Raw genomic sequence first — 22,403 nt, forward strand, 5'->3', positions numbered from 1 at the left:
CTTGTACGTTACCTGGAGGCCACAAGGTCTCCTCATTTACCTGCCACAGAGACATGAAGAGCAGGCTGGCCTGAGCTGCACGACAGCAAACACCTCAGCAGGACACAGGAATCAGAAAGGAACAGCAAGAGTGGACTTAAGCATGTCGATCTTCATACCAACCACACAGGCACAAAACCACCTCATCTTTTCTGTCTATCACTTGGGTACAGCATTACCCTCAGTCCTCTGGGGGGCAAAGACTGCTGACCTGCCCTGTTCCATCTGCTTTAGCAAGCTCACCTGCTGCAGGTCCACCAAAGACCATGCCCTTCCCTTCACTTTGGGGCAAAGGAGGAAGATGAGTTCCCCACTCCAAAGCCATGCATGGGCACACAATCTCTTTTTTAGGTGGGAAGCACAAAGAAAGGCAAGAACAGAGATGGGCAGACAAAAAAGAGAAGACCAAGGCTTAAGGATGCCACACACTGCTTCACCTACTACCTGGCCCCTCTTTGCACCAATTAATTTGAAGGTGGAACAGTTTTGGGGAAGTAAAAGCACAGAGCTGAAGAGGGCTGCAGGGAAAGGCTGGCAATGCTTTCCCTCCCTCCACCGGACAGCTTCACTCCCAGAGAGGCAGCTGGCACATGGCTTTACTGCAACAACCAACAGACATTAGGCTTTGGTGGTCTGATCTCAGTTCCAACCCGGGGGCAGGACGCAGTTTTTTAGTCCTTCCCTTCTCAAGCCTCAGGACCTGGTTCAGACAAAATCAAGGAACCTCAACGCTCACCTCAGAGTTCAGCATTGGGAAATGAGGATCTGATACACACCTGCCTCCTCCTTTGCCTCTCTCACCACCCCACACACCCACATGCTTTTGGGTTCCCTCTTGTGGAGGTTGTCTGGGAGGGTGGCTGTCCCCACTGTGCACTGGCCACAGAGGTCCTGGCACGGCAGTACAGGCAAGGCTGGCAGAGGGCAAGCCACCAACTTGGGAAATCACTGTGCAAGTCAGCTTGCTAGTTCCCATCCCCTCCAGGGACAAGAAGGAAGATTTTTAATGACAAGCACGCTAGCTCCTTAAGGGTAACAAACTCAGGGTTAGCCAGACAAATGAGACAGAAACATTGACTGGTTTGGCCTTAAATCAAGAACTGTTTACATGATTCTTGAGAAGGAGAAACAAAAAAGAATGCATTTCAGCTCTAAAGCCCCTTCCTTCCACCACAACAGAAGACTGTTTTAAATTTAATTTCCTAAGAATAAGGAAGTGAGTAAGTCCAGGAGGAGGACAGGGCCAGAGTCCTGCAGAAGAGCCCCAGCACTGCTATTCCAGCAGGACCTTCTCCTCCTGCCCAAGGGGGCAGAAGGGTGAGGCAATTTGGAGGAAGAGGTGGAGAATGATGGAGCAAATAATGGAGGAGAGGGAAGAGATGGCCACAGGCTGTACTTGAGGAATAGAAGAGCCAGATATTGCAGCTGTGGGCTCATCTGAAACTCCCAAGAGACAAGGGCCATACCTCAGCAATGAAAACGTGATTTGCAGTGCACTGAAAATCCCCAAGGACACCCATGCACAGGAAGGGCTGGTATCAGAGGAGGGGCTGCACCTCATCTTCCACAGTGGGCTGCTCTCACTGTGGAAGATGAGGTGCAGCCCCAGCACGCATGCACTTCAGTCCCTGCTTGATGGGGCTCTGGTGCTGCCAAAGCACCCATGCAAAGACTGACTTCTCTTTCTCTCCTGACTTCAGCAAGGCCTGGCACTGGGCTTGTGCTGTTGTCACTGAGATAAGACAAAGCCAAAGGTCTGAGAGTAGATCTCAGGCTCCCTTCTAAGAGCAAAAATGAGAAATAGCTTCTTCCTTCCATATTTTTCTACTACTGAATCCCACGAGCTAACACACCTGCTCTCCTCCAGCTGCCCCTGGGGAAAGCATGTTCCCCTCGTGCTGCAGCCTCAGTGCTACTGCTCTCATCTTGCTCAAAGCAGGCGCCTCCTTTCTCAACTGGGTCCCCATTTCTCTGTAATCTCTCTATTCCCAAGACCTTCACATAGACATTTGGAACAAGGACCCCATGATTGTGACTAGCCTCCCTCCTGCTGCATGAACAAGTCTGGACTTACAAGATCCACAGCTTCCCTTTGGGGGAAGAGCATTCTGCCTACCAAAGCTTCTCCCTCCACTCAGTTCCCAAAGGGGCTTTTCTACCTGTGGGGAAGACTCAGCAGAATTGAGAACAGTGATATAAAAACCAAACAAAAACAACAACAAAAAAAAGAGTGTCCTTCAGTTCTTTTAAGCAGGCATCATGGCACATGAGATGTGGAAGGAGCTAAGATGAACTCTATCTCAGTTTGATCAGAAAAAGACGTTCATCTTCATTTTGTTCCACTCTCAGCCTTACTAGGCAATCAAATTATTTTTGTTTCACTTCTCTAGAGCGGGGAATAGGAAGGAAAAGGAGAGAGATGCAGAGATAGGAATGAGGCACAAGGGTGGGAATGGGCTGGACAACACAGGAATATGGAGCCCTGATGAAGTGAGTTAACAGCAATGAAAACCCTCCTGCTTCAGCACAGCTGGTCTGATGTCAGGGTCACTCTTCCTTATGCCAACATTTTCCTCATGCCAACATTTCCCTCCTCCATATGATCCTCATTTCTCTGCTTGCAACATGAGCCAGTCTTTCCACTGCAAGGCTAACAGAGCAAGTTCATCATGTTTTTCACCCTCTGCCCACTACAGCCCAGGCTCCAGGCACCCTGTCAAGCCATCTGCTAGGGAAGGGTAGTAAGGGTGGAGACATGGCTCTGCCTCCTCAGTGAGCTAAATCAATTCAATAAAACAGGCCAGATCCTGACTACCCATTACTGGCAAACTCTGAGCAGACACCAGCCCAACCAGTTGCAGCTAGTGTCCTCCTAGATCCTCTGTCCTCTGCATGGTCTTATCTGCATGGCCCAGGCTGCATGTGTGGGCTGCAGATGCTCTCTGGATTGCATGATGATCCCAACACAGTCTCTTGGCTCCAGGGGGAGCCTGTCCATGGCCCATTTCTCCACGAGCTCCCTCATACCCTAAGAACAGACAGATGGATCCTGTGCCTTAACAGGCTTTGTGTTTCCCCACAACACCCACTGCTGACTCAGAGCTTTGCCCTTCTCCTCTCCCTTTTACCCTGTGGCAAGAAGAAATAGCCAGAACGTGTAAGCAGCAACCCTGCAACAGGCACAGTCCGCAGGGTTGCAGAGGCAGGCAGAGAGGCACGCAACAGTCCCACATATGTAGCACTGCTATGCAGAGCCAATGCTCTCCCTGGCCCTCTCCTATGAATTCCCTGAAAAGTCATCCATGCCAAGACAGAGATCGCAGCTTCTGGATACCACCATTTCCTGAAAGCACACACACCCAAGCCCAACTATGTCCACTTCCCCCCAATACTGGTAACGAACGCCCACGTGCATACCAAAACCATGCATGTTAGCACTCATGCACATAGGAAACCATGCACTTGTAAACATACACTCCCACCATCTGATTAAGTCCCCTGCAGCTTATCCCAGCCCCAATACAAGCACGTACTGCAGGGAAGATGCTTCAGCTTCCGCGGGCCAAGCCAGTGCAGTGTTGTGGGGGCAGGGGTGAAAAAGGAGTTTAAAAAAAAATAGTAAAAAAAATAAATCAGCTTTCTCCTCTTCTTCCCATCTGCCTGCTCCAGGATTGGTAGAGCATCAGGGCAAGCCCAGGACAGATGCATTAAGCCTGTGGGAGGAGGCTGCATCTTGGGGACAACACCTTGGAAGCAAAGGATTTCCCTTCCCCAAAATACTCTTTGAATATAGAGGTATACAAAAAATAAACGCATACTGAGATGCTTTTGCACATTCACTCATCCAAAAAATGCACGTGACACACATCTGTACACGTGACCACTTGCATCAGTTTGTGCCTGCTGACTCACGTGCTCACTGAATAGCCCAGGCTTGCATCTGTGCTTGCTCCAATGCACAAAGGAAGAGGGTGGGCGGGAACAGCTGCCCTCTCTCCCCATGGGACCCTCACAGCCTCCCCTGGAGAAAAATCTGCCAGCTGGCTGCAGAGATTCTCTCCAGCCAGCAGGAGAACTCTGGGAGATGCAGGAAAGTCCTTATGCTACTGCCACAGTAGGTCCCCAACATCCCTCCTCCTGCCCAGGCCTCCCTTCAGGTGTCTGAGGAATGCGTGTCCCCGGGCATCACCCTGGGATGAAGGGAAGAAAAGGAAGGGAGGGAGGGCAGAGACCCCGGAAAAATAGCACACCCCACCTAGAACCAAAGAAAACAAAAAAAGAAAGGAACAGATGAAAACACCCAACTCTTTCCCTTTCTTGTGAAGTTCTGATTTCCCACACAAGCCCCGGTGGCCTCACCCAGTGCCCTCTGCTTTTTGGTAAGGGTTCTCCAACAAGTAGCGGAACCGCTCGTAGTTCTTGAGCAGGTACTTGGGAGCATACATCTGCTCCTTGGGGTCAGCGGGGGGATACTCCTGTGTAGTACCATCAAACCAGCCACCAGTCCGGATCAGCTCCCGGATATAATTAAGGTCTCGTTTATCCTCATAGTCACCCCAGCGGGGGAAGTCCCCATTCTGGGCCGACACCAGTTTGAAGTAGATCCCCTCTGGCGTGAAACACCAGGAGCAGTGCCAGCCAGCAAAGTGGAGGGGGCTGCCCAGCGACCACTGCACCAGGATGTGCCCTGTGCTGTTCTCATACTGCCGAAAGCCAGGCATGGTGTAGTACTCGCGGCGCCGCAGACGGATCCCATCAGTAGCATAGACAGCCTGGAGCATCCCCATGGTGCAACCCGAGACCACCTCCAAGGTGCCTGGTTGCTTCCAGAAGAAGCCATAGAGCGACTTGCGCATGTGAAAGGCGAAGGGCTCCGTCCAGCCGTCGTAGAGCTTGAGGAAGAGCACACCGTCGCGGGCCGGGATCTCATCGGCATCATCGATGATGAAGACATCATCTGGGCGCAGGTTGCGGAGGCGAGAGATGCCATCACGGGTAAGAAAGGTGCGCAGGTAATCGTCAGCAATCCATCCATCCTGACGGCCGCCGGGGGGGAAGTGGTCCAGGAAGACATACAGCACCTTGTGGCGGATGTAGTCGAAGGAGCCGTTGAGGAGCATCTCGCGGAACTTGAGGGGCCGCGGCTCTCCGTAGGCCGTGAAGTTTGACTCACACACCACAAAGGCATCCACCACATCTCCCAGCTCATGGAAGCGGACGTCCAGCAGGTCAAACTCATGGTTGACATTGATAGCGTTGATGACCCGCCGGGGGATCTCCCGTGGCATGAGGCGGTCCTTGGTGGGCAGGTTGGAATACTGGACCACAGTGGGGACCCCGCAACTGGGGCCGTGCCAGCCCGGCAAGCACACGCACTCCACCCACTTGCGCCGCTTGGTCCCAGCGGCACTCAGCGGCTTGCGAGCCGGCCGCCCCGAGGCTGTGCCGTCCGCTCCCTCCTCTGGCCGCCCTCCCACAGGTGGCTTCTCCAACACCTTGGTGCCTGGTTTAAAGCAAACGCCACCGGCTTTGGTACGTACAAAATATTCTGTCGTGTCTTCTGGCAGCACAAACTCGACTTTGTGCAGCTCTTCGCTGGCTCTGCTGGGGGGGAGCGGCTGGAGCAAGGGGGAGTGGGAGTACAGCGGCGTGCGGAGGAACTCTGCACCCCCTGGCTCAGGGCTGACCTGAGGTGTGACGGGGGCATTGTTCCAGAAGAAGCTGGAGACAAGGTTGGGACTAAGCGAAGCCAGCTCCCGGGGGAAGGTGACATAGGAAAGGGCCTTAAGAAAGTGCAAGAAGGAGATGAGGCAGAGACCAGCCATGCAGAGAGTCAGAAAGAGCTTATGGCGTCTCATCTTCATCCTGTGGAAAAGCCATGAAAAGGAAAGTCACATTCAATAGTTACTGCGGTGTAAAAAGTTTACCACTGGTAGGAAGACAGGTTGGGAATGGCAGAAAACTGGTCCAAATTCAGCATGCATCTTTAGAGACTTGAATCCAAGAACTACTCCCCCCACCCTCTGCCATCTTCAGTGGGCCTTTTGCCTCGGCTGGGTTACACCAAGCTGAATCTTACTTGGTCACAGTCTTATAAACTCACAAAGACAAGAAAGGCACGGGTGACAGGGTAAAAAGACAGGAAATCCAGAATAACAGGAATTCATAACCTAGTGAACTCATTGCACTTGGCAGATTTGTCCCTATTCATCGATAGAAACAAAACGAATGTAGGCCTCCTCATGCCCTGCATCACCAGAGGATTGGGGGAAGATGAAAAGAGAGCAGGAGGGACGAGCGGGAGCAGAGGGTACACAGTTGAAACATGACCAGTATAAGAGAGGCAGTTTTAAAGGACCGAGATCATTAGCCAGGCTGCCAGAGCCAGGAAAATACCTATGCTCCCCAGATCTTTTCCGTGTTTGCTCAACACACTCCCTAAAAACCACCCTTGTTCCTAGGAAATGCTACCTAAGTTCACACAAGGAACAGGAAAAAAAAAATTAACATTCTGTCACTTTTACTCTTCTGCCATCCTTCTCAAGTCCACTGTATCTCCAAATGTTGCCCTTTGCTTTTTGTTTTCTGTGCACCAGATGCTGAGGGGTTTTTTTGCATCTGAATCAAGGTGGTTAAAATAAATGCCTAGCTGTCTCCACTGGTAATACTGTGCCATCATGACGGATCGAAGTCAGGCCAGCAAGAAGCCAGCAGTGGAGAGCCCTTCCCTCCAAACAACATGAAATACTGCCTTCATCCTCTCCCTACACACCGCCCCCCCCCCTCCAGCCCAGGCAGGGAGCACAGAGCAGCTGTCAGGTAGAGAAGTGATTGAAGACTACAATCCAGAAAAAGGACAAAAAACAAAGAAGGAAGAAAAAACTAAACTCACCCAAGGAAAGAAGAAAAGGCACTCAGCTTCTGCAGTTTAGGGAAGGGAAGGTTGGGGCAAAGGTGGTCAGGGGAAAAAGCTCACCCAAAAGCCCTTTGCAACACAGAGGCTATCCTCTTCTCCCTGGAGCACGAAACCCTCCATGCAGCGGCAGGCAAAAAGGCAGAGACCCCCTCCAAGCCCCACGCACGCAACACTCACCGCTGTGTCCCCTCCACAACACGCTCCCCCATGGCAGCTCTCTGCCCCAGTGCCATATCCCTCCCAGGGCCAAAGTTCCTGAGAGGTACCACACACCCCATGCCCTTACTTATAAACCCTCCGCTCAGTGCGCAATGGTGCTGGCAACGCCTCCGCAGGAGGCAGTCCCCCCTCCCGGGGGGCACAAGGAGCCACCCCACGCCACTGGCCCCATAGAGGGGCTGTCCCAGGGCTCCTCATAGCGACACGTGTCCCAAGACAGGAGTGAAGGGAAGAAGCACCCAGCCCGCTCCCACCGCTTCAGAGGGTATTAGGTAAAATACAGCAAAGCGCGTTTACTGATTAACTTGGAGAGAATTTAATACTAAAGTGAAAAGCCATAAAGCATTTAGACAGATGGCAACTGCCCAAAGGAAAACATATCTGGCTCTCTACAGATGGCTCCGATACGGACTTTGGTAGAGGGGCTGTCTGCAGTTATACCTTACAGCTCAGCAATATGTGTTTCTGGACACTTTGCGGTCACCTTTTAGTGAGAACCACTGCCCACCAATGCTATCTCCCACGCTCAGGTGGCAGTGTGAAGAGTCCAACATCAAGCTCTGAAGTGGCAGAAGAGGTACAGCATTGCCATGGGAGGGAGAAAAAAATAAAAGAAAAAACCAAAAAAAAGGGAGAGCGTGATCCGATTTGTTAATATTTATTAGGGGTTTTGATATACTTTGACACAACACAGGTCAGCGGAGGGGCAAGGTCCTGGCTTTGTGCACCCCCAGGAGACCATCTTGTCAGGCAGGCTGGGAAGGAGGAAATGGTGTCTCCCCTCAGGAGACCACACCAGGGCAGGCCCTTGCCTCTTGCACCCACCTGCCACAGCTCTGCAGCCTGGCCTCACATGACCGGTCATGGCCCAGCTGGTGGGAGGCCATCTCTGTGGTGGCCCAGCCATGAAGGGGCTGGATGCTCTCCTGTTGAAAGCCATAGAGGACCATCCTGGAGCTTGCTGTCGAGCTTTCTTCATAGGGGCAAAACAAGGGGCGCCTGAGAAGCATCTGGTGTCCAGGGTTTTATTGGTTTTTTAAGGCTCCTTTAATGTCTTGCTGGAGCAGCGAGATCACTTGCAAGGTAGAGGAGTATCCAGCACCTTTTCCTTGCATTGTCACTGGGTTTTTGCTCTGTCTTGAAGTATGGGGAAGAGAAGGGCACAAGGAAGCTGAAAACACTAAATTAGCAGCAAGTGGCTGGCAGGAGACAATGTCCCTCACTAGTAAATTAGTACAGCTTTCTCCAGTAAGGTGTCCTGCACTTTCTGAGGCATTACCTCCAGATACCAGGTTGCTCTCAGATCACAGAATCACTAAGGTTGGAAAAGACCTGTAAGATCATCAAGTCCAACCATTACAAAAAAAACCCCAAACAACAAAACACCAAAACACACCCACACCACACAAACAAAAAACCACACCACACTTCACCATGCCCATCAAGCCACTTCCCACAATGCCACGTCCACACGGTCCTTGAATACCTCCAGGGAGGGTGACTCCACCACCTCCCTGGGCAGTCTATTCCAGTGTGTTACCACTCTCTGAATAAAGAAATTTTTCCTAATATCGAGTCTGAATCTCCCCTGGCGCAACTTGAGGCCATTGATGCTGAAACCCAGGCAAGATGAACAGCTGGCCTGCTCCAGTAAGGCAGTCCCAATGGCTGCCAGGTAATGCTGGTTTCGCTCCAGTTCCTACCAGACACACAAATGCAGGGCAGCCAGCTTCCTCTGGGCCAGCCCAGGACAGAGGACAGGTGCTGAAGGAGTCACACAAGGCATGCCTTCATCTTCTTCCCAGATGGCTGTGATACTCCACATGCCAAGGTAAATTCCCAGACACAAGGTCTTAACTCTTGGCATTCAAACTGCTTCGCTTTCTGGGATGTGGTGTGCCATGTCAACATAGCAGGACACATAGTTTTAGGAAGTAAAGCATATTTTCCTCACTTGACATTTGCATACATCAATATCTGTCAGGCTCAGCACACAGCTCCGCAGCTCTTCACCCACTGGCAAAATTCAGCCTGCGCATGGCTGCATTACCTCCCTGTTATTGCAGTCTGCGCCTGGGAGAGCGGAGAGCCGGGCTAACGCACACAGCCCTCCCCTGCAGCTCTGCCAAAGCAAGCTGGCCCTGCAGTACCCTCTGCTGTTTTGCTGCTGACACGTCCCAGGAGGCAAATTTCACTGCTCAGTTGCCTTTGTTAGGGAGTGGAAACATGAACACATTTCCTATCCCCTCCTAGAAAGAAGGAAGGAAGGAAAGCAGCAAGCTGTGTCCTCTTCAAAACCTCTTCCCTGGGAACCACCTCCACTCACATGCTAGCGGTTCCACTGCCAGAGAGTGAAGAGCGCTCATGCACCCTTGGGTGGGCTGAGATGCTAAAAACCATCAGTCACGTATCCCTTCCCGTATCTTCTGATCAGCACTGCAGTGAAAGATGTGTCTTTGAGTGGTAGCAAACTGGAGACAAAGGCCAGCAGAGAAGGAGGATGTTATTACCCACCCTCCCCATCCAGAACATGTGCGTGTGGTGGAAATGAGAAAGGATGTACCAGTCAGGGAGACATCTCAGCTTGTCATAAAAGAGCCCAGCTGCTCTGTCACAAAGCAGCCATCAGTTACCAGGAACACAGAAAACAGCAAGAAGAGATATTTCCTTTCTGACAATTTTGTCTGAGGAGGGGGAAAAAGTCATCTCTCAGGGAGAGTGATCAAGTTGCTGTCAGGTTAAACACAACAGCAAGAAAAGCTTTAATGTTCAAGTAGAAGAAAAAGCCAGAAGGAGTATGGACAGTCAGCTCCATTAAGACAAAGCTCTTTAGGGAACATGCAGTTATAAACTGCTTCAGCAACATTCAGTCTTGGCAACACAAGCTGAAAGCTTCTTTTAGTAAGTGATCCCTTTGATATTTCCTTGCTTGAAGTTATGTCTCTACTATGCAGGGGAAGGGCTTTCAGAGGAGGAAAGCTAGAAGTGGTATGCATATGACTTATCCCCAGGCACCTGTTACTGTTTTACTTTGCTATTATATCAAGTGGTCAGTTGATTTATACCATCCCAAAGTCATATCCTGATTTTTCAAGGAGCCAGAGAGATATGCACCACTAAGAGCTGGCAGTTCACCAGTCCTAATGTTCTCTTCTGGAGGACGCTGGCAAGAAGCCATGCAGCAGGCCACTGGATGCATGAAACCCCACACTCCATCCCGTTAGGGCACAGGACTCAAGATTCCCTAGACCTCTCCCATGGTTACAGGAGAAAAGCTGCTATGGAAGACAAGTCAGTAAAAACTACTGGCTTTCCCCAATACAGAGATGCTCATCTCCTCTGCCTACAGTTATCCCATAACACCCATGCAGTAACATATTTGCCCATCACTCAGACACTTCAACACAAAGCAACAATTCAACTTAGAATCACTTTCACACAGCAGATTAAAACCCAGCATGACTTCCATCCCCCACTCCACAATGAGGGCCAAACTCTCTCTCTCTGCTCCAGCTAGAGACAGATGAACAGGCTCCACACTTCTGAAGTACTAGGTCTGCCTGCTATCCACAGGGCACAGGAATCACTACGTGCATCAGGGTCATAGTACCTCAAAACACTAAAATCTCAGTTACTTTTGTCCTGCAAACACCCACAGAAGTAAGGAGAAACTATAAAACCTACTATTTGTCTACAACTGAAATGTGACTAGCTCAGGGACAGCTGGACTGCGCTTTGCTAAAGAATAGGAAGAGAAGATTATCCTACAAAGCTGGACAAGAGGGAAATTTGAGAGAAACAGGATGTACCAGAAGGTAGCTAGGGCTCAGCGTTTCTCTCACATGAAGGATGCCATGGTGTTTTCAGGGACTGCAAGCTAGGAGAATGTCAGCAGGAAGTTCTGGCAGTGTCACAGTACAAGGTAGTTTGAAAGCAGGCAGGTCCATATCAGCTTCCGTTCAAGGACAGTATACAACATTCTTCGTGACCTTCATCAAGAGCTGCTGCCCACAGTGCTAATGCAAAACAGCAATACCTCATGCCATGCATTTCCTTTGCAGCTTTGAGGCAACTGACCACAAGGTGCCACTGACTTGCTGCCAGCAAAACCAGCTGGAGCAAGTCATCCAGCACAGTTGCTCTCCAAGTAAGGTCAGGCTAAGGGAGAGCCAGGCTTTGTCCTAAGCATCTTCCCTCCCTTTCAACAGGGAGGTGAGCAGAGATACAAGGTGACCACTCTCAACAGGATGCCACTATAGCATCCGTTTGACTTCCAGAGCTGCCATCCACACACCATTAATGGGTGTCATCAAGCCAGAAAGAAAACTGGATGGAGAAAAAATGATAGCTAAGGGTGAATCTACACAAGGCTAAGGCAAGGTTGGCCAGGAAAGGGTGAGAGCACAGCTGAGAAATCAAGGCATTGCCTTCCCCTTCCCACTGAAGGCAGACACATGATGTACATCATGACAACCACAAGCCTCAGGATTATGTGCAAGGTCTTGCTAGGCCTCAACTGACCAGAAGCACCTGTGGTCAAAAAGAACACAGATGTCTTCTCCTATACACTCTTGTAAGAAACCAAAGTGCTCCATGCCAGTAGCTACAATCTGCTGCTTACAGAAACTAAAATGGATGCAATACAAAGCCTCCAGCTTTTTAAGTACTGTGGCTGCTCACCTCTTCAGCTCCTGGAAGCACAGTACCTTTGGACTCCACACTTTCCATGGGCTTTAACTATTTCAACTGCTCTCTCAAGTGTCTTGTCCTGCTCTTCGGTGGACTAAGCCTTGGTTATTTTAGATGCCACGTCTCCAGTCACAGCAACATAGCTGTACACTCTGGGACAAAGCAGCTCTTAACCCTCCATACAGAGCACTCGGGACCTGGAGATAAAGTGGTCTTTGTTGACAGGATTTTGGCTCAGGACTGATCTTCCAGAAGTCAGCAGACTAGACCAGCATCTGAACACCTTCAGAGTCCATTATAAAACCCTCCACTTGAACAGACTGTTCTTACTGTAACTACCATAATACTAATAGCAGCATAATTATGTAATTCTCCAGCCCCTGGTTTAAAAGAAGATCTGCTCGGAGAAGACTAGAAAACTCTACTGAAATCCAGTAATGACCTACAAGACACCAATTTAGTTTTATCCAAGAAGTAGTTGGACATCACCAGGGTACAGTACTGTATGCCAAAGGAAGCTTCAAGCTGGATTTCCAACTCCACTGGAATCTATCACATATTCTTCTCAGTATCCTTCAGCTGTACTGGGCTCCCTTGTAACTAATCTCCTCTTTCCAGCTAAAGCCAGTCTCACCATAGGATTTTCCATGGTTCCAGAGATGCCTCAGCACACTCTGATCCTTCAGATGCTCTGAGAAGCCACAGTTTTAATTTCTCAGCACCACTAGTCTAAGCACTCTTTCCACTAAAGGAGAAGCGGCGCTTCTCCTATCCTCTTCTCTCCTGCACTTATGCCTGATATCCTGGAAGGACTTTTCCTCAACCCTGCTTACTGTCTCCTCAAAACATCTGGTTCCACGAAGACTGCTGTGATGGCCCTGGAGATTGCATCACCACTTGGCTCCAAGATCTGGTCTCTCAGGACATCAGAGGGTGAGCTGAGGCATTGCTCATTGCACTCCGCAGTATACACACACCAAGGATGCAAGGCCTTTCTCCCAGCCAAATACAGTACTGCTGCTGCTCACTGCTTCAAGTGTGCAGCTGTTACAGCAGTGCAAAATGGAGTTGGCTAGTTCTTCTTGACTTTGGTGTCTTACAGGGAAGGAACAGGAACATCGTGAGACAAGGAACAGGAAAGGAAAAAGGGACAAAACTACACAAAAAAGGAGCTTACGTCCTCAGACAAGCCATGGGGTAATCCAAGAAGTATGCAAGAACTCCCAGCTAGTCTCAGTGTCTTGCAGAGAGGGACAAACAAAACCATTTTGGCTGAGGATAAAAGAAAATTACACATTCAGAGACCTCAAGTGAGGCATGTGGTAACACAGGCTGTTGTTTCATAGGTTCTCTCCCCTCACTCACCACCTTCACAGCTCACCACCCCTCAGTTGTCAGTTGTATGAATTCAAGTTGTCAATCATATGAAAGTCTGCTTTATAAAGCCAAATCAGCAGCAGATCTAACTGGGTTAAAAATACACTTCAAGAAAAGTGCCTAGGCATGGGAACAAGCAGCTGACCAACAGAAACTTTCTGAATTATTTCACCGGTTCACTTCTCACCAAAACTGTGTTATCCTCAGGCACTCAAAATTACAGGGCTTTTTTAAGCACTGTTCAACTACCCTGAGCTCACTAACTCCTTTCAGCAGCATCAGGGAAGGAGCACATCTCACAGAGGAATCTGGAAGAAGCAGCAGCAGGTAACTGCTTTCAAAGCAGACCCTGGTAGGCAGTCCATGTATGTCAAGCAAGTGGAGTACAAGTCACAAATCCTGAGAAGAGCACCAAAAAGGGCCATCAAGATTACCCTCGGAGCTGAGGGCCCATGGGTGAAGGGCACATGGCAGACACGTGCCAGACCATGCACGAAGGAAAGCAGGAGAGCTCCTGGGGACCAGGTGACAGCCCAAACAGGGAGATGCAGGTTGAACAGCCCAGAAGGTGAGGTTGGTGTCCCATGGGCTCAGAGTGAGGCAGTTAAAGAAGGAAGGAGGCAAGAAGCACTTGATGCCATGGTGATGGGTAGAGTGGACAAACCCACGCAGGCAGGCAGAAACCACATTGTCTCCATCTATTTTTGAAGCAGGTGGCAGTTGTTTGTGCATCCCCGGGATAAAAGCTCTCCAAGACGGATCAAGAAGGGGAGCAATTAAACCCCATGAAGACGATAAATAAAGAGAGGCCATGGAACAGCAGCAAGATCCTAGCTGCCACAGAGAAGAGCTGGCCCTCCATCCCCGCCCTCTTTCCTCCCCCATCCATCACCAACCACTTGGGGTTTGGCAGTGCATTCACTTTCCCACAGTAGCAGATCTATTACTGTTTGGTAGAGCCTTCCCAGCCTCCTCCTTCCCCTCCTCCCCTCCTTTCAGGCCACAGGGGTCCCACTTGGCAGCCCCTGATCCCCCTCTTCTCTGAATGTCTGGTGACCAGCCAATCCCATGCAAAGAGCATTAACCCGTCTTCACCAGGAACAGCCAGAGAAACCTGACTCCATGCTGAGAGGTTTCTCTAGGGTGTCTCTCCCTCCTTCTCTCCTCCCCATCCCCAACACCCCCCCCCCCCCCCGCCCCTTCTCTCGCCTCTTTCCCCTTTCCTTTTATTTCTCAAAAATTAAACTCCAGCCCTGGGAGTGTCACATCTTCGAGAATGTTGCATGAACCCATGGGAATTTTTCTTGGACCAAGAACAGACCCTTATTTATTTGTCTCTTCTGCCTTTGTTCTTCATTTCCTCTTTCAAGACTTAGGCAAGACCTCAACACAGTGCTGCCTGGATCCCCCACTGCCACTTCACTTTGTTATTATTTTTGGAAGGAAAGCACTGATAGGCAGAGAGCTCTTCAATGCCTTGCCCCAAGGCAGAAGTGAATCAGCCTGGACTCCCACCTCCAGGGTGGACAAAGGGCACAGACTGGAGGGCTCTGCAGAACACCTCGGGCAACGGCTTGCAGAGTCAACCCCCTGCTTATGTAATCCTTCCGGGTGCAGTATCACAGCCCCTCAGATTAAATCCACATGAATCAAATCTTCAGTAACAGCTCTATGCCGGTAACAGGCATATGGTACCACGAAAAGGGGCAGTTTCCCAGAATGAAATCAAAAGCCTCCTAATGCACTTAACTCAGGGTCACATAAATCTCTCTTCTGCCTCCCACAGATGGCTGGATCTTGTTTACAGGCATTGCAGCAGGCCTGGGTCTCAACAATATGTTTACTTCTCCTGTACAAGCATTCCCTTTCACTAAGCAAAGCAGTACCCTGATCTCCAGATTAAACTGAGAGGAAAGGACTGCGAGCAGGTGTATGGGGAAAGATGGAGAGCGCTAGTCTTCATCAGTGAAATCAAATGCCATCCTGGACATCACACAGGTTTTAGGACCATTTGCCTTCACCTTCTTCCCTTAGATTGCCTAATTTCTTGAGAAGGATGAGGAAGAATTTTGCATTTAGCCAGTTGCCAACGTCCCTGACAAGAGGTAAAACCATTCAATGAAAGAATGGGTTTTGTTTCAGGCTGAAGAACCTGAGAACCAGGCCAGGGCCAGGTGGGACAGCACAGCTTGTCCAAGGGACATCTGGAGATTGGCCAACTCTTCCCCAACTGCAAAAGCCACAAACTGACACTGTGCAGATAGAAACAGGGAAGCTGAGTATTTCTGCTCAACAGTACAGAAGACAGAGCGGTTTACTGCCACAGTCACTTGATTACAGGCAAAGTTCCTTTCCCTCTCCACCCTCAGCCCTTTCCCTCCCCCTTTCAGGTCTTCAGTAACACAAACATTTATATTGAACTCTGTTTCTGAGAAGTCAGCTGCCACAGCCAGGTCAGAAAGGAAGGAGAGGAGGAAGACAAAACTAATGTGTAAGCACACCATGAAAACTGGTGGTGAAGGAGATGGATGTGCAATGCAAGGGGGGGAGCCACGGTCATGTTGAAGTCGCCAGAACAAGCAGGACAGGAGTGGGACAGCCCATCTGCATGGTACAGCAACCTGGCAGAGGGAGGCAGAGGGCCAAAGGGCATTACGCTCATACATAGCTGGCATGGTTGCTCAGCCCACCCAGCTCATCTTCATGATGTTCCTCTGCTGCAAAAGCCTATAAGAAACTGCCCCAGTCTCCCTCTGCCCTCAACTGGTTGCTTTTCAGGGTTTAGTCACTGAGAAATGATGGGAATTTCAGCTGCACAGTTTGCTGCTCAACCACCTGATCTTTCAAGTCTTCAGGTCCTGACGATCTCTTGCAAAGTCCAATGGACTGTGTCATGCCAAAGCTAAAAAAAAACCACTTTGGCAGGGCAAAATGGGCCTTTGAAAGAAAAAAGTGCTCTCAAGCATCCGAGTATTTTAGAGAGCAGTCCCAGTGATCCCTGCCCCAGATACACAGCACAGCACTGTGAGTCAGGGACCAAATCCGAGCACTCGATTCACTGTCTCCAGCTTGACACTGTCCCTTTACTGCAAAGACGAGGCTCTGAACTCAGGAACCTCTCGCACAGTCCCAAGCCACAGAGATGCTCCACAGTACCACACACCTGAGTGATGTGGAAACCAGAACTGGATTTTCAGGGCAGTTCAGCTGCCCAGAGGCATATGCGAACAAACATAGGCAGAAAGGAAACCCACAGCACTTCCTCAACGCTAAGTGATAGACTCTGGATGCCTGACAAGCCTCCCTCCCCGCCAGCACTCACGGGAAGCAAGGGGTCTCTGTTCCAGAGCACAACTGCACTATAAATAATTCAAGAGACTGCTAAATCATGCAAAAGCAATCCCGTCGTCCCCCTGGCCAAGCTGAATGCAGGTGTGGACAACCCTTGCTCCAAAAGTTGCTGCTAGATAGGGATTTCGAGGCCACAGAGGCTCTGTGCCAATAGCACATATCTGAGAGCACAACAGCCACTTGCTAACAGTCAGGCCTGCACCAGACAACAGCATGACAGAAGCTATTTGGGGACACAGGGCTGATGGGGAAACAGCAATTCCTTTAACCCACCTCTTCTCCAGAGACCTCACATGGCCCCAGAAGAAAAGCAGCAAATCATATCCCCTTCAAGCAAGGCTGCTTGGTACATCTGGCCTCCATCGATCGTGGTTAGCTGGCGAGAGCTGCAGCTGGACAGCACTGGCACAGCAAGGCGGGGAAGAGATGACTGCTGGGGCAGGTGGGAAGAGAAAAAGGGAACTGAAAATGCTCAGGAGGCAGTAAGGAAAGAACAGTTTTGCTAGCACAAATAATGTAAAGGGAAGGCTGAGCTGAAAGCAGAAAGAATCTCGTCTGCTTTTCTGCCCCGCTCCTTTGCCTTCGGGAGATATGCCTCCCTGAATATCAGGGCCACCGAGGCTTCCCTCAGCAACGGGGTCATTAAATAACAGCATGCAACTCACGCTGATCACTCCAGGGCACCGTTCTCCCTATTTACTCTGCCTCAGAGCCAGCCCTCACACTACAAGCTCCACAAAAAAAGGACTTCCTCGTACCCAGCGAGCACCATCCGCTCTCAGCTCTTACACAGGCAAACACTTCTTCCAAAGCCCTACCTTTGCAGGCTCCTGCAGCCTCCAAGACCTGTGCATGCCCAACATGCTCAGTCTGCAGAGGTCTCCGTCCTCCTCCTTATCCCTGCTGCCCAGCTAGAAGCATTTGTGCTAGGGGAAGGAGGAATCAAAAGCGCTACCACAGCCCTCTCTTCAGCCTCAGCACAACCAGCTTAAAATATCAGGGCTCTGGCTTACCTTCCCCTTCTTTCTTAAAGGGCTCAGCATCTAGACGAGATACTCCCTTTCATGCCTCTCTTTGCCATGCCGTCTCTCTTGCTTTCTGTTCAGTTCCAGTATCTGCATGCCGAAACAGGGGATCCTAACGCAGATAAAGTCAGTGTAGCAGATACCTGCGTTTAGATCACAGGTTTCACAGTTGCTGAAGCCGTTATGCAGCAGGTCTAATTTGCATTAGTCTTTCGGTATGCTTCAAATCTGCTTGCTGCAGCTTTGGTATCATGCAAGGCACATGCAGCAATATCCCAAGATAAAAATTACCCCAAAGACTTAAGAGATGAGAGAGTCTGATTCTGCTCACTAACCCTGGCCCAACCTGTAAGGATTTACACACAGAGGGGAAAACAGCACTCCTAAGAAAAGGCAGCAGGGAGCTGGGATTATAGATTAGGCAGCAGATCAAGAAGGAGGCAATATCTGTGGTGAAAAGGGCAGCAGGATCCAAGCAGTGACTAGAAAGTTATCGATAACCCCTAGCTCAGCACCTGCACCCTGCCGTTCTCCAGGATTTCCGAGATGGCTGGTGGCAAAGCAGTACAGGAAATGTTGCACTTCAGTCGCTGCTCTCCTGGTGAGCCACTGGACACAGCACAGCCTTGCTCCATGCCTCAGTTTCCCTGGGTGGGAAATGGGAGAGATACTTTTCTACTCCAGTTAAGGGGCTTGCCGTATTAAAAGAAGCTTAATGGGTGGCTTCGAGGCCCTTGGAGAGAAACCTTGTCATAAAACACAAGACACAGATGATCCTCAGAAAGAGGAGTTGCCCCCACTGCCTCTCTCCCTCTGGACAGCCACATCCACCTCTCCTGCTGCTTGCAGTTTGCGCATTACAGGCTGAAAAAGACTGCTGGCAGAGCTCAGTTTGGTCATACCCCATAGCCATGGCCAATTTTGTGGAAAAAACCCTATCTAGACACAGGCCTGGGCACTCCCCTAGCTGGGGAAACAGGGGACATTAACTGAGCTCATGAAGCTGCCTATTCAACCAGGGGGGTTATCTCAGTATGAAAGGCCAAGGCCCCCACAGTGAGCAGCTCAGGTAACTTTCACTATCCTAAAGCAGGGAATAATCATTTCCTAAATCACAGCTCAAGAACAAGCCCTCACTGTTTGTAAGGCAGCCAGTTCCCTTTATGCTGCTTCTTCCCCTCAGCCTGCCTGATGAAAGCTCAGAGTGCAGTGCTGCACTCCCTTTCACCCATCAGCTCTACCAGGCAAGTTTCTGAGCACAAAAATACACCTGCCCTGTTCCAGGTGTTCACAGGTTTGAAGAGCAGGAGGTACCTGTTGTGCTTCAGAAGGAGCTTGAGGGAAGTAAAAGGTTTGCACTGCAGGGAGCACAAAGAAGTCAGAAAACGAAGGTAAAGAAATCACGTTTCTGCCTTCCTGAGAGCTGCAGTCAGAGTCCATTTCACAGGGATGCAGGCATGGAGTGCTCTTGTGCACCCTACGCTGCTGCTCCAGCACACAGCATCTCTTCCCACCTCCTCTAGGAGAAGGGGAACTCAGCAGCTCTGTGACTGCAACTCTGCCCCAGCCCCTGGGACAAGCACCTGGTCCTGGCACCCTGCACAACATTGCTGCTGTGGCGCAGCCCTGACCCGCACAGCCCAGTCCTAGCAACACACTTGCCTAACTCTATCAAAGCACCCCAAATCTGACCTGGAGCTGCCTATGATCCCAGGCTTCCCCCCTCCATGCATCTCTGCCAAGGCTCCTCAAGGCCAGCCTGCAGCACTGACCTGACAGCACAGTCCACGTGTGCACTGCAGATATGTCACCACCTTTCCAAGAACATCCAGGATGGGGAACAGCAGGCATTCCTCACATACCCCCATGTCCCCTTGCATTGCACCGCCCCATATGCCTACCTTCCCCAAGTTTCAGATCCCACTGTAACACTTCATTGTACTACCACAAGATGCCATCCTGTTGTCAGGACAAATGCAATTACAGCCTGACCTTTTGTTGCAGAACTGATGGGTGACAGCAGGGAAAAGCAGGTGGGGACAACTAGCCACACTCTTCTGCTTCTAGCCCCTAGTAAGGGCTGGTAACATGAACCAGCCCTCTCAGGCACCTCACACTGACCTAAAGATGTCAAGATGCCTCTTGTGCCAGTCAGTACCCCCTCTGCCTTCCTCGCTGCCAGAGTTATTGTCAGCTGTACCAGCCTTCATTAGCACCACCTCCTCAAGCTACATCCCACTGATTGGGTCACAGATTCCAACAATGTACAAAGGGCTCATTTTAGAGCAACTAACTCCACCTAAAACCTAATCAGCCTTTAGGAATGAATGCTGGCCCAGCTTACCCCATCTATCCATCACCAAATTCCCCCACTTCCTCTGCCTTTATGATCCAGTGCAAGGGGGGATGTCAATTTGTGATAGCATGTGCACCTTAGAGGTGCTATTCTCAAGATAGGAGGAAGCTCAGACACAGCAAGCTGAAAACTCAGCTGTGAACCCTGCCATGAGACAGTTTATCTCTGCTTGCAGACAGGTCAAAGCAAGGGAGGGACAGAGAAACTCATCTGTCCTAAGGTGTCCTTCACATACTGAACATGCACAGCAACATCTACATGCACTGTCCTGAACAACTGCTGTATCCACGAGTGCTTATATACACCACACTTATTGCAGGCATAAACTCTACAAAAGTGCATGCATTCCATGGTAAGTGCACCTGGCAGGACCTGCATGCAATTGCTACATGCACCCAGCAAAAACCCACCCATGTCTGTCATACAAGCATCCTTTTAAGACATGCAATAAGCATGTTACACCATTCCAGCAGGCCACAAAGTCACACCATACTTAACCAGTTGCATGTGGGAGGAGGAGGAGAAAGGTAAACACAAGGCATATGGGAAACACGTGACCACACAAACTTCATAGGTACGCTCCCCAGGCAAACACACTGAGTGTGTCTGTGCTTGCTGCCATGCACCTGGGCTAGGTTAAGCAGGTTCTGCGACCACAGAGCAGCCCCAGCAATCCTCCAGAGCAGCTATCCCTATCTCTTTTTGGGCACAAGTACTCTAGATAAATGTTTACAGTTGTGAGCACCCCCTGAAGCTAACATCCGTGCAAATACACACAATTTTCCACCTCTTCTTCTTGACCTCCTTGCTAAGGCAACCCCTGTGTACCACACAGGCAACTCTTCCTTTTTCCAATCTTACCAGCATTTGCAGGGAGGGAGGCAGGCAGGTAGCAAGCAGCTCAGCCCCTGAACCCAGTTTGGAAATGGTCCCCCATGTTCTAGACACCACCAATGAAGATGAGCCTCAGTAGCACCTAGGACCAAAGGTGTGCCAGCATGAAAGGCAGCAGCTGGGCCACCACATTAGGAACTGGGCAAGAAAAAAAAAACTCACCTGCAGCTAGCCAGAATCCCTCCCCTCTCCTAAGGATTTAATTGCCATATCCAGGGCATTAATAAACAAGCCATGCAGGCATAACTGAGAGTCCTCGCGGGGAGGGAATGTTATACCTTGTAGTGGATTTCTTACCACTACTGCAAAAATCACCTGATGGTGCAGAGGAGCCATAAATCTTCGACGGACTTTTATGACATGCAGTGGCAGAGCCGCAGCTTCACTCCCTCTTCTACAATTTGCAATGGCTTTCATTCAAAACTTGCTTTATAATGCTACAAGGACACTGGAGGCTCCCCAGGAATAGCTCAGAGGGCTGCTCTTCTCCCACCCCAGCTTGGAGGAAGTGTTCCCAGCACTACTACTGAGGCTGGAAAATCAGCACAGGTGCTACAGCTGTGTTCAGGGGGGCTTTGGAAACTGGAGGCTTGCTCGAGGGTGGGGAGCCCACTGGTTTTCCCTCCCCTCTGAGATGGCTCTGCTGTCTGAGGGTCGAGCAATGGCAGATCCTGCTTGATTTCAGCTCTTCTCAGAGCAGCTGGCAGCAACCAGGCTTCAGCAACAGGGACTTGCAAGTACTTCCTAAGTCACAGGCTCCAGCTGGACTCAAACACCACTTCTGCAGGTGGAAGGTACAAAGCATGAGAGCCACCCTTGAGGGAGGGGGCCTGAAAAGTTCCTGCTGACTCACACCCCACTGGGGTGGGGGAGACAGGGGCAGGAGGAGATAGGGAATTTGAAGTTCAGTTTACACAAGGCTGGGGGTTCCTGGTGACTCAAGTCACACTTGTTAGCAGTGGTGCCACCGAGTGTTTTCACAGGCTTGAACTTCCCACTCAGGGGGAGGGATATGGAGTTAACCAGAGGGCCATTCTCTGGGAGAGGAGGTGCTCAGCACCCATGCTGTGTGCTGGGCAGGCTCTCTACTGACCCAAGCTCTGCCTTAGGGTGGAAGGGAGAGGTGTGAGACCCCAGCTTCAGCTTTGGGAAACAGGCAGGGCTCCCAAGCAACCCAGGCACAGCTCACAGAAACGCAGCCTACGGAAATCCCCAGAGGAAAACTACGGGCTGAGGCACTGAAAGGAGCCTCTTTCCACACTCCCTCCTTTGCTGAGCTGTCTGAGCAAGTCTAGAGCTGTAGCAGATGCATCCCCATCACCCTTGTCACGCTCATCCAGGGACCAAAACTCTCACAAAGACAGAGCTACGCCAGCCTGTGCCACTCCAGCAGGACATACAGCTATTTGCAGTCCACAAACAACCCAACAGCCCTGCAAGAGTGGGGAGAACTTGGATGCCCACGTCCCTTTGCAGCCAAGCTCCCAACAGGAGGACTGTAGCAATCTGACATGGAGACAGAGCAGGGGGAAAGGGG

At 50.5% G+C, this 22,403-nt stretch overlaps 1 protein-coding gene across 1 annotated transcript; it reads right to left on the bottom strand.

The window, feature by feature from the left end:
• Positions 1–1,580: 1,580 nt before the first annotated feature.
• Positions 1,581–5,903, bottom strand: MGAT3 (beta-1,4-mannosyl-glycoprotein 4-beta-N-acetylglucosaminyltransferase). Its single transcript, XM_059816806.1, has 2 exons — positions 1,652–5,903; positions 1,581–1,595 (listed from the first exon to the last, which is right to left on the bottom strand). The coding sequence occupies exon 1, from the start codon at positions 5,901–5,903 to the stop codon at positions 4,395–4,397; it is 1,509 nt and encodes a 502-aa protein (XP_059672789.1). The 3' UTR covers positions 1,581–1,595; positions 1,652–4,394.
• Positions 5,904–22,403: the final 16,500 nt, after the last annotated feature.

The sequence above is a fragment of the Gavia stellata genome, chromosome 4 (genome assembly GCF_030936135.1).
Source record: "Gavia stellata isolate bGavSte3 chromosome 4, bGavSte3.hap2, whole genome shotgun sequence".
Taxonomy (NCBI): domain Eukaryota; kingdom Metazoa; phylum Chordata; class Aves; order Gaviiformes; family Gaviidae; genus Gavia; species Gavia stellata.